Raw genomic sequence first — 13,060 nt, forward strand, 5'->3', positions numbered from 1 at the left:
CATAGTCACATCAGATATGACAAAGAAATACGGAAGTGGAGGTAAAATACCTATACCCATCAGTAATAATTGAATGTACATGCTTAATGAGTATGAACTTTTGCCAAATGGGGTTTGGGTAAAAATCCCAAAGATTAAGCTTTATTCAAGTTTGAGTATTCCTCATGTGTTAGGACTTTTTAAGGAAAAAGGGGGGCTTAATTGGGGTTTAAGAAGCTCAAAAACTTCTATAAGAGAAATAAGGCAAAGCCCATATTAGACAAGGAAATTCTCAAGTAAATGCTTTTCAATTCTATAAAGCTAACACTGAGATTGCTTACTCTTACTATTACAATTGTCAAACTTGGAACTGAAACTTATGAAACAGAGTACAAGTACAATCAGTTAGGACACATGAAATTCCAAGTAAAACTATAAAATGCTTTTAAAGCAAGGAACTAGGCTTATGACAGGCTGTTCTATGCCTATGTTCCGTATATCTCATGTCTCTCCAAATCGAAGGAGGGTTCAGCTGTTGCAGGCATTATCTATCACCACAAATGATCCTTCTCTCGGTCCCCATTACTGTGGAAACTCTGAAGGAGGCAAAGAGCAAGATGGTTATTAGAAATGGTAATTTGGAAGCTAGCAAAACGAAACGGGACACCAGAACAAGAAAACAACTAAAGACATGACTATGGTGCAGATATGCTTCATAGAAATGTAGATACATAGATTCAATTAAACTCAAACATGACCTATTATCTAGCACAATCTTTATACATACAGAGTTAACATATGTATTTTAGAGCACACAAATTTATGCCAAGCAACAAGTGAAGTAAAAATGACGGAGGCGCTATCTACCTAATTGTTTAGACTCCATAGAAAGCAACAAAAGGTCTTCAGAATCAGATAGAACTTGCACTAAGGCATGTCAGTCAGAGGCAGATCAAGGATTTGAGCTTATGAGCTCGGATTCAGAATTCTACCACTTCCTGCCTACTTTAATGTATTCAAAATCTATTATTTGTACTTATTTACTGGATTTTTTAATGCATATACAGGATCTAAGCCAGAGCTACTGGGTTCGGATGAACCCATAACTCTTTCACCAAATAGGCCTGTGGAATGTCTACCTAAAAATTGTTTAATACATTAGATAGTTACTTACACATGGATAAATATGCACGGATGTTGTAGTGCATGAACTAATGTTCCACATTGGATAGATGCAGCATCGTTAAGTGAGCTATAAAAGCATTTAGGCAAAAGACAATTGTGTTCTGCATTCACACAATCTCTTTTCCTTGTTTTCTTATTTTTTACATGGTATCAGTGTTTGGATTAGAAATAAATCAAAATTACTTGCAGTACAGTCACCAACAGCGTTCAGGAGAAAATATGTCATCGTCATGCAATTTTTCGGCAACTGTTGAATCTGTCTGACGTTAGATTGTCCACATTGTGTTGTGCAACATAAGGACCACCACAGAACTCAAAATCCTTGCCACAGAACCCAAGAAGCTGTGCCGACATTGGAGCTCATGTGCGGAAATTAAGTTCACACGTCAACGTGCCTGACACGTGTACTCTTTTCCTGCCACTTTCGGATAATTATTTTAGTTTTTGGTATTTACCTCAACCTCCACATCTACTTGTCAAATTTCTTTTTTTTTTTATGAGGATCTACTTGTCAAATTTTTAGGATATTCTGACAAGTTTTCAGTGAGTTCCACAAATCAGAATTTTCAACAACCATCAGTCAAAATTCCTACAAATTTCTTCCTTTTATATTGCTTTTAGCCAAATTCTCCCATACTCTAAAGTCTAAATCTTGATCCCAGCTTTTGACCTTAGCGCACTGATTTCCATTTCTTCAATTTATATTGCTTTTTACCAAAATTTCCCATGCTCTAAGACCTGATCCGAGCTTTTGATATTAGCTCACCTAAGCTTCTGAACTTCCTAAAGATTTTTTTTTTCCTTTTGGGATTATGGATTTTGGAGACTTCCTCAACAAATAGAGTATTCCGCCAATTCAGGTATTTTTCTAGTAAGTAATACTGTATTACTGAACCTTCAGGTTTGTCTCATCAATTTCTAACATTTTCTTTTAGGCTTTGTGGTACTTTCTTCAATTGTCCAACATTTGTCATTGAACTCTCTTCAATGTCCATATCCAATAGCGTGTAGGTTGGATCTGGCAAATTTGGTACCAAGAAGATGGGGTCCCGTTGTTCAAGTAGGTTGTTGGTTTTGTTACTCTAATTATTATGATTTCAGTATCAGGCACTAGTCTCCACATGCTGTTTCCACACCGATGTCTCCCAACCCCTGCTCTTGAGCCTTGAGCCCTAACTCATGAGCTTCCAAATCTCTACTATTTATTATTTTCGATCTCTTCCCATAATTACATTGGCTAATGAATCCCAAGCCACAGCAAACGGTTTATGTCAAGCTATCGCTCTTCCCTCTTTAACTTTCATTTCAACCTTACATCTATTAGTCGAATATCCTAAAAACTTAACTGTTTAGTAACATTTTTAAATAATTCTATTGACATACAGGACTGCAGTCACTGCACTACCGGATGAAGAATTAGTAAGCGTGAGTCATATATATTTTAACTATCTTAAACTTCCATGATCATTCACAGCTTGTCCTGTTATCAATTCTCTAGAAAAACTACATATATGATTAAGACATCTTAGTTTACCTAAAATTAGAAAAATTGTACCTTCTTCCATCTCACTTGTCTTTGTCTACATTGAGAAAGATGGTACAAGTTGACCCTCTAGTAGTATTTCTCGACTAGGTTTATCCACAGCTCAATGCATAAGACAAGGGTCCTAATCTTTGAGAATAAAAATATTCCTCGACATTGTTACACATGATAATGCTCAAAAAGTATGCTTTCTTTCAAAAGATGGGCATTCTTTGACTTCAAGATATAAGCTAGTGGTTCTTCCGTGCGAGACCCTCCATGACAGAGCTTCCAATGCATATTTTAATAAGTTGCATAAAAGCTCTTTCTTACAAGGACTAAAGTGGAAATATGCTTTTTTTGTTTGTAGTAATTCCCTAATGGATCATTACTTCTATTCCAATAGTCATCAAATTCATTATTAAGTTACACTAATAGTAGCCCATGAAAGTTTTCCAAAAATGTCAGAGCTCAATATTCCTTTTATTTCAATTCCCAATTATCTATCAAGCGTATAGAAGATATTGAAATGGTGTTAACGCAGTAAATTATTTTCCAAGATTTTACAAGTCTGTTCAACTAATATCCAGCTATTATAAATTACAGTGTGATCCTTTGAAGTCCTCGTCAAAGCAGCCATGACCACTACCCAATCAACATTTAACTGATAGATCAATATAACTAATTTGCTAATTCATTGACGGAATTAGTTATTTTTCTTAATTAATTCACATTTAACTAATTAACACACGTTAGAAATCATTTTTTCTCTTCGCATCAATCAATAGATCTAGATGACCAGATGGCAACGGGTCAAGAGACTCAAGATCCCCAAGTACACTAGGATATGGTGGAGATACCAAAACCTTCCACAATATATTGTTGTGCAATCCAATCCCTCATGTCTTACATCCCAAATGAGGTAAGTTTATTTCTTGATAAGAAGGAGATTTTGCAAATTATTGAAGTATGCATTGGCAATCCTATCTACATAGGTCTTGGAAGCAAGAACCACTAGAATATGCCTTAAAGACAAAGAACAAGAAGGCATTTTTTCTTAAGTACTACTATGTGAAATAATGTCAAGGGATAATTGTATTTTACAGAATAAACCTTATCTCTTTATACATGATGCATTTAGTTCTATACAACGCACCGTTAAGAAATACAACAAGAGTCATTGTTGTATTCAGTACCAGACTTGTTATTCTCTCCAGAGGCATTTGCTTGTTCCATCTTAAGTGCTCAATTATTGGTGGATTTAGCTTGAGAGGGAGGACACAGATTTCTTAGAGACAGAAAATATTTACATCGACAAGCTTGAAATTTAGGTGTGTTATTTTAACTCCTTAACTTGCATATTCTCATGAGTACAATCCTTTCATGAGATGATGGCAATGTGAAATCTTTGAAATTCTACATGCTTCTGTTGCTTGTTTACACCACCATTTCCTTCAGAAGGTTGTGACCTAGGCTCTCTCTGTTCTTTTTTTCCTTTTGGCCGGGGCAAAGGGGGAAGACTTAGAGGGAAGGTAAAGTGGACATATTTTTCCTAAGAAGCAAGATTGCATACCCCCACCCCCTCCCCTCTAAGAGGAACTTTCCTCTCAAGGCCAGATTAAACTCTAGAAGGATCACTATGCCAGATTAAACTCTAGAAGGATCACTATCTTCGAATGGAAGAAAGGCGTCAATTACAGCTGCAACAAAAACAGAGAAGTTAGGCGTCAAAGAAGGGGAATTCAAAGAAAGAGAAGGAGATTGAAAAATTAAAATGTCTGATAAATTATGAGGGAGGTGACAAGCGAGATAGGGGCAGGCACTATAAATCCTTCTCTGGATGAAGTTAAAAGTCTTGAGTTGGAACGTGTGTGGGTTGAATGATGCTGGGAAAAGGGAAACACTAAAGTCCCTTCTTTATAAATGGAAAGCTGATGTAATTTGCCTACAGGAAACTAAAATAGAAGACTGGTCGAATAGGCTGGCACTTCAAGTTTGGGGGAACAGGTGGACAGTTTGGGCAGAATTAAAATCATGTGGTAACAATTGGGGGGAGGGGGGAATAATCTTATGGGACAAGAGACAATGGAGTTGTTCAGGGATTCAACAAGGATCCTACACTATCTCTTGCATGCTAGATGATCTCCAAGAAAATTTTACATGGTGTTTTACGGGGGTTTATGGCCCTCATACAAATTCAGAAAGAGAGGTATTTTGGAGTGAACTAGCTGCTATTAGAGGCCTTTGGAGTGATCACTGGGTTGTAGGAGGGGACTTTAATGTATGCAGATTTGAAAGCGAAAAATACAATTGTATCAGGAGATCAAAAGCAATGTCAAGATTTTCTGATATCATTCAAGACTTAGGCATCATTGATCTTCCTATCCAGGGGGCTTTCTAAACTTGGTCAAGAGGGGAAGATTCTATTTAAGCATCCAGAATTGACAGGTTCCTAATCTCCCAGAATGGAATGATAGCTTCAAGAAAGTATCTCAAATTGCTCTTCCCAAAGTCATATCTGATCGCATGCCAATCATGCTTGAAAATGGTGAATGGGAGACTAACCCAACCTATTTCAAATTCGAGAACATGTGGCTGCAGGTAGAAGGTTTTCTTGACAAAGTTAAGGAGTGGTGGCAGGGCTACTCAGTGGTAGGCACTCCAGACTATATCCTGCTCCAGAAGTTGAAACTACTGAAGAAAGACATATCAACTTGGAATAGAGAAGTTTTCGGCAAAATTGAATCCCATAGGAGCAAGGCACCGGAGGAATTAATGTTTCTGGACCAGGCTAGTGAAACCAGGCTGCTATCACCCATGGAGCAGTCCAAAATGCTTGATCTAAAGATGAAAATTCAGAATATTGCCAAAGCGGAGGAAACATCCCGGAGACAGAAATCTAGATGTTTATGGCTAAGTGAGGGAGATAGAAATACCAAGTATTTCCAAAAGATGGCCAACAGTCACAAGAGATACAATTGCATTGACAGACTCAAAGTGGGGGAAGACATTATTGAGGACAAGAACCAGATCAAACAGGAAATATTGGGCTTCTATGAAGACCTCTACTCTGAAGCTGAATATTGGAGACCAACAACCAACTTTGAAGATTTGGCTTGCATCTCAGAGGAGGAAAAGGAGGAGCTTGAAAAAGAGTTTGGGGAAGAAGAAATACTAGCCACCATCAAGTCATGTGCTTTGGATAAGGCACCAGGTCCTGACGGATTCACCATGGGATTCTTCCAGAAGGCTTGGGTCATAATCAAATCCGATGTCATTAATGCCATGAATCACTTTCACCGACACTGCCATATGGTGAGATCTTGCAATGATTCATTCATTGCATTGATCCCAAAAAGAAAGGGGGCTATTGAACTAAAAGATTATAGACCTATTAGTCTAATTGGCAATGTATATAAGATTGCAGCAAAAATTTAGCTGAAAGGTTGAAAACTGTAATATGCAAGCTTGTTTCTGGGAGTCAAAATACTTTTCTAAAAGGTAGACAAATCACAGATGCTTCACTTATTGCCAATGAGATACTGGATTGGAAGCAAAAGAAAGGGGAGTCCGGAATTCTATGCAAGTTTGATATAAAAAAGGCATTTGATCAAGTAAATTGGCAATATCTTCTCACTATCTTAAAGACGATGGGTTTCGGGGAGAAATGGCTCAAGTGGATAAAGTTCAGCATTACAACAATCAAGTATTCAATCCTAGTGAACTCCAGCCCAATTGGTTTTTTTTCTCCCCAAAAAGGAATCAGGCAAGGGGACCTCCTGTCCCCTTTTCTCTTCATCCTAGCCATGGAACGGTTGAGCAAAATGCTAGACAAGGCCAGAGAATTACAATGGTTTTAAGGTTTTGAAATTGGCACCAATGCTGAAAATACAATCACTATTTCTCATTTAGTATATGCAGATGACACTCTAATTTTTTGTGGAGCAGAGGTATCACAGGTGCAATATTTGAATCTGACATTGCTTATATTTGAAGCCCTATCTGGCCTCCACATCAACATGATAAAGAGCATTATATACCCGGTTAATGAAGTACAGAATTTGGAAATGCTAGCAGATATTTTATGTTGTGAGATAGGCTCATTTCCAACAACCTATCTAGGACTGCCTTTGGGTGCTAAGCACAAATCAACTGAAATCTGGAATGGAGTGGTGGAGAAATTTGAAAAGAACCTAGCTACATGGCAAATGCAATACTTATCCACGGGGGGCAGACTCACACTCATCAACAGTGTACTAGACAGTATCCCTACTTATCTTATGTCTCTTTTTTCCTTCCCTTCAAAGGTACAGAAGAAACTGGACAGAATCAGAAGGAACTTTTTATGGGAAGGCAATAGCGAATCACACAAGTTTCATTTAGTGAAATGGAGGAGAGTGACATTGCCTAAAACTCTTGGGGCCTGGGCATCAAAAACATTGCCACACACAACAAATGCCTACTCATGAAATGGCTATGGAGATATGTGCAAGAGGAACAGTCAACCTGGAAGAAAGTGGTGAATGCAAAACACGGGGTCCAGAGTAACTGGTGTACAAAAGTCTCTAGGGCGGCACATGGGGTTGGACCTTGGAAATACATAATCAAACTATGAGGGAAGTTTAGCCAGAATAGCAGATTTCAAATCGGTAATGGGTCTAATGTTAAGTTTTGGAAAGACAAGTGGCTAGGGGATTCAACTCTACAAAATGACTTTCCAAAACCTCTATCAAATAGCAAGCAGACCTGATTCAACTGTCTCTCAGAATAGAGCAGACAATTCTTGGTTTCCAATCCTTAGAAGAAATGTGCAAGACTGGGAATTGCATGAATTACTTAGCCTTCTGGAACAATTGGAGAAATGCATGGTCAATGAACAGCTTCCAGATAAACTCATATGGGGAGCAAGTACTAAAGGAATTTACACCGTGAAAGCAGGATACCTACACAATGTTAGCCAAAATGAAATGGTGGACAGTTGGCCTTGGAAGCTCATCTGGAAAACAAAATTACCCCCCAAAGCTATATGTCATAGCTGGACTGCATTGAAGGAAGCATGTCTCACTCAAGATAATCTTTGCAAAAGGAGCATTCCCATAGTTAATAGATGCTATATGTGCCGGCAGGATTTTGAAACAAACAAACATCTATTTTTGCATTGTCCAGTTGCTACAGACATCTGGAATACGTTCCTTTCAGTTTTAGGACTCAACTGGGTGATGCCAGAGAGTATTAAAGATGCTTATAGTAGCTGGAGTCTATGGAAAGTTGGTAAATCCATCGGCAGGATCTGGAAAATGATTCTTGGATGCATTTTTTGGGCTATTTGGACAGAAAGGAATAGAAGATGTTTTGAGGGTTTAGCAACTCCAAATTACTCCTTGAAGGCTAATTGTATAGTTTTGTTATATAGCTGGAGTAACCTCTCCCCTATTAGCTCCCCCGAATTATTTTTGGATTTTGTTTGCTCCCTAACACTAGCATAGGACCATCTGTACAGAGCTAACATATCATCCTTTGTATTAGCATCTGGACAGTGCTCTTTTGCATCTTCTTGATGCTTTTTATAATATATTTTACTTCATAAAAAAAAAAAGGATCATTATCTTGTGCCACCAAATCTAAGATAATATTTCTTCTCCACTCCAATCCTAGATTCTTCTTGGAATGAAGATTAGAGGGATGTGTCAAAAAACACAGTTTACGCATTAAAAGTGGTTGGCGGAAGGCATTCCTTTAAAGTCCTTTTATAAGGAAATCTCCAAAAAAGTATTCTTTTGGGATAAATTCTAAAACAGAAAATTGCCTTGTCATAGACAATTTTTCACCTAGAAGGTCTGTAAAAATTGTTTCTACCAAATAAATGTTCTCGTTATAAAATGCTTTTGGAAATGGAATTCTTCCAAAGGACTTCTTTTGGAAAGACTGAAGATAAAAGTTAGTATCAGACAAAACCAAGTCTTTGCTAATGTTTTTGGAACCTCCTGGTTGAAATGTTTAGAGAAGAGCTACTTAAACCTTTTCCCAGAAGATTTTTTGGGCTCATTTGACGTAAACTAACTAGGTGTGCGGGTAAACATTCTACAGAGTTCCTGCAGGAAGCATTGTCCTTCAACACCGCACAATTTACCAGCAAGAGACCAGCCCTTTTTTTCAGAAAGAGATCCCATGCAGTACCTTTGAAGAGGTTAAGCTAAGGTGGCCCACAAGATTTGAGTGCTAAAGATAGGTTTCGCTTGACCATGTGCTATAAGAAATTGTCCTCAAAAGGCCTCTAGAAAACATATCTTCTTTCTCTTAGCTATGTATCGTGGAATTTCCAAGATCAATCAATCAACCAACCGACTATGCCTCAATCCCAAAATAGTGCGCAAGGATCACAATGTCGTCACTTGCATTTTTACGGTTAAAAAATAAATATATGCACATGTATACATTGTGGTAACATCTAAACATCAGTACTTAAGTAACAAAATCTTAAGTTGCTCAGCTACTGTTTTTTAATATCAGAACAAGAATATCCATTGTTTTGTTCATCTAATATCTCTCAGTACTTTAAACATGCTCAATTACTGGAGTACAGTATCAATTTTCTTTGTTTTTCTCCAGATGCACTTCTAGTAAATACAAGCAGATATATTCATGATTTCAAATGCAAGAATGAAGACACACAAGATCAAATGGTTCCGTAACACCAAAACTACTACTACTGCCTCATTTTTTCTCTCCTTTTCTACTGATATAAACTAGTTCTTCATCTTTTATTGCACCACGACTCAAAGAAGATGCTCATAGTTGAGTAAGTCCTTGAGGAAAGAACACCATTGAAGCTGAAACTTGATTAGTTCATTGTGTCAATTGTGATTTTTTGTGCTTTCTTGTTATACCTTCATGTCATATCAGCTTTAATTGTTTGTGCTTTGCTTTCTAAAGAAGACGCTCATAGTTGAGTAAGTGCCTCCAGCTTTAATGAGGCTATGGTTTACCGTTCAATTTTTATAGACTTGGTATTGTATTAGTGAACCAGACAGCATAATAAGAATAATTAAGTTAATCGACACAACACTGAAGGTAAGTTAAAATTTATCTCTGATTGGCCTTCTGATTCTGATTCTGTTTCCAGCTCCTTAGTAATAATAAATAACTTTTCTTGCTTTGAAGCAATTTCATCACGGTAGTTTCTCTCTACGTTTAGCTAAAGATAAGGCATAATAGAAGAAACAGATCCATATAGGTACAGTCAAAGACAGCTACAACCTCATATGCACTCAGAATGGTATGCTGGAGAATTGGCCTTGGAAACATGTCTGGAGACCACCAAAAGTCTAATGCTTTACTTGGATAGCTCTTAATGAAGCAGCTCTCACACAGGATAATCTATGCAGAAGGAATATAGCCTTAGCCAACAGATGCTACATGTGCCAACAGAATTCAGAATCTATCAGCAACTTATTTTTGCATTGCCCAGTTGCAGCAGCCATCTGGAACTTTTTCCTTTCTATGTTTGGTCTGCAATGGCTCGTCCCTCTATCTATTAAGGAAGCATACAAATGTTGGATTTTTTGGAGAGTCGACAAAGCCATTAAGAAGATCTGGAGAATGATTCCAGCAGTTATTTTTTGGGTTGTTTGGAATGAAAGGAATCACAGGTGTTTTGATGGGATCTCAGTTCCAACCCATTCGCTGTAATCTATATGCTTAGCTAATTTGTTCAGTTGGAACTTTCTCTCCCCTGTAAATAGTGTTGACAACTTTTTGAATTTTGTTAGCTCCCTGATCTTAGTTTAGTCACTCATATAATGGAGCTAACTAACTTTTGTACTCTTTTGCTACTAGCATCTCCCTGATGCTCTCTAATAATAAATGATATCATTTTACTTCATCAAAAAAAAAAAGGTCCATATAGGTGATATCTACTAGTTTGGAATAGGTTCTAGTCGTGTTAGTGATCTTCTAATATTATTATTTCTATTAATTATATATATATTTAATTCATTTTTACTATTATTTTTATTTGATATGATGATTACATAAGTTGAGCTTAAATAGAGAAGGGTGAGGATTCACATAGCCAACCCCAACTTGTTTGGAACTGAGGTTTAGTTGTCGTTGTTGAAGTTTTCTCTCTACTTTATCTCGACTCTTCACTTACAAGTGCTATCTTGATCAATTTTTCTTCTATTTCATACTTGCTTATAGCTTTTAAGCCCACCTCATAACCAAATGATCACTTGGAAGTCTTAGGATCACCGTAGATTTGCATCAAACATAAGAAACTACCAACAACATATCAGGAGGCAAGGTTGCCTCCCATTCATCATCTTTGAACCTTCCATAACACCTTTTTAAGATTCAAGATAGTAATAAAGTCATAATGTATTCGTAGATAGACGAATGTCAAATTTCTTACAGAATGATTAGCAAGGTACTTCAACTGCTTTTTGGTTAACCATAAATTTCCATTATTTTGCCCTATTCATCCATAGACTAACATATAGAGAAAAAAGTAATAAAGCAATTATCATGATGAATAAAGTAGACAACCATATCATGAAACGATCAAATTAAGTCACATTAGATCATGTCATCAAACATATAAACAACAGCAATTAAACTAAGACATTGTACTAGTAGTTACTAAATTCACAAGATCAAAACAATAACTAAGTCATGCTTACATCATAGTTAAATTTAAACTGACAATAGATTATCAAAGCAATACGAATCTCTTACCAATGGACGACTAATCAATCAATCAGCGCGCTTGTAAGACACGTGTTTCCTTGCAGCCCGTGCATTCTCATACTCAAATTTCAAAACATTAGGGATATGAGAAGTGTCCTTGACATAAAAAAACCTCCCAAAAGCACTTTCTTCAATAACAGGGAAAAGACCCTTGAGCACATTGTTAACAATCCAAAACCAACCCCCACCAAGTACTGCTCCTAAAGTAGCTCCAGCAAATACCTGCGCCAAAAGCCTAGTGATAAGAGCTCAGCTTTTGATGTATGGGTTAAGCGCACATCACAGGTTCGAACCCCATAATATACAAAGGCCTAGTATTTAAGTAGATAAGGGTTGAGGGGCGGATCCATTATCCACCAACAACAAACAACAAACCCAGAATAGTCCCACAAGTGGGGTCTGACGAGCATAGTGTCAGCTTACCCCTACTTTTAAGGTAGAGAGCCTATTTCTAATAGACTCTCAGCTCAAGAAAATATGAAAAAAAAAGCAGTAGTAACAAGCATAATAAGAAAACAAAGCTAAAGGAAAATAGTGTAGTTCTATACACGGTTAGTATAAAAAAATTTCTTATACTATCGTGTCACCTAAAAAATATTTAAGCGTAAGCTTCCATAGAATAGTGAGCTTTGTATAACTTAAAAACGAGCTTCGAAAAAAATAAGGCACCTTACTAGCTAAACAGGTAAATGTAAACTGCTAATATAAATTTATTTACAGTGACGGTATGTATAACTTCATTTTAAAAAATGTACCTGTGCGACCGTATGATAACCCAAATAGACTCTAGAGTACAGAGTCAAAACCGCCATAGGCCAAACCAAAAGAAGCACAACCCATAATTGGTTTCTACAAATAAGTCCCAGTTTTCTATAAGTCAAGAGAGTAAAATACACAGCGAAAAAGAACATGTACTGAGAATGGCTAGAAGGCCAGCCATGAGAATCACAAACTTCAAGAAGAGCACAAGTTTCGGGTCGGGCCTGTTGGAATGATTTTTTAATGATTTCGTTTATGAATTGGGAAATTAAAAGCCCAATTGCGAAGAACATGCCCTGAAGTTCTCTACGGAAAATGAAATGAGAAACAAAACCGCCAAGGCTGATGAAAACAGGAACTAATGAAACCCATGCTAAGAAATGGCCTAATTGATCTCCCTTTTGGTATCTAACGTGAGTCAATGTTACTGCTTTCAATGGATGTGGAGACATAGCTTTAGGATCTGATAATTGGTCAGATCTGTGATTTTTTGAGAATTAAAAGAATGGGAGAAGGGGAAGGTAGAGAAGTGAAAATGCGTGAGTTTGTGAAGGGAATGGTGGTGTTTGTTGTAAATCGTTGAAATCAGCTAAAAAGCGTTGCTGCCAAATGGGAAAGAAGACTAGGAAGAAAAGAAGCTTTAACTAGCCATGCGTTTAACAACACGTGTGAAAGATCTGTAACTATGCCGGGAACAATGTGGCAAGTATTAAGCGGGGTGTCAATTCATTTTAATTATTGACTTGTTAATTAAATATTTATATATATAATAAATTTTTTAATATAAATATAGAATTTAAGCAAAAGTTATCGAGTTGTGATGCTCAGGGCAGGCTAATGAGGGCGGGTCAAGCAGGACTAAAAGTCTTC

General features: G+C 37.1%; 3 protein-coding genes across 3 annotated transcripts; 2 read left to right on the forward strand and 1 right to left on the reverse strand.

The window, feature by feature from the left end:
- Nucleotides 1–268: 268 nt before the first annotated feature.
- LOC104114665 (lipid phosphate phosphatase gamma) lies at nucleotides 269–12,809 on the reverse strand. The gene is made up of 3 exons (XM_009625159.4): nucleotides 12,187–12,809; nucleotides 11,420–11,653; nucleotides 269–575 (listed from the first exon to the last, which is right to left on the reverse strand). The coding sequence occupies exons 1-2, from the start codon at nucleotides 12,640–12,642 to the stop codon at nucleotides 11,438–11,440; spliced, it is 672 nt and encodes a 223-aa protein (XP_009623454.1). The 5' UTR covers nucleotides 12,643–12,809; the 3' UTR covers nucleotides 269–575; nucleotides 11,420–11,437.
- On the forward strand, nucleotides 4,527–5,087 carry LOC138896251 (uncharacterized). Its single transcript, XM_070181046.1, has one exon. It carries the CDS (start codon nucleotides 4,527–4,529, stop codon nucleotides 5,085–5,087), a length of 561 nt encoding a protein of 186 aa, XP_070037147.1.
- LOC138896252 (uncharacterized) lies at nucleotides 7,396–8,172 on the forward strand. The gene has a single exon (XM_070181047.1). It carries the CDS (start codon nucleotides 7,396–7,398, stop codon nucleotides 8,170–8,172), a length of 777 nt encoding a protein of 258 aa, XP_070037148.1.
- Nucleotides 12,810–13,060: the final 251 nt, after the last annotated feature.

The sequence above is a fragment of the Nicotiana tomentosiformis genome, chromosome 7 (genome assembly GCF_000390325.3).
Source record: "Nicotiana tomentosiformis chromosome 7, ASM39032v3, whole genome shotgun sequence".
Taxonomy (NCBI): Eukaryota; Viridiplantae; Streptophyta; class Magnoliopsida; order Solanales; family Solanaceae; genus Nicotiana; species Nicotiana tomentosiformis.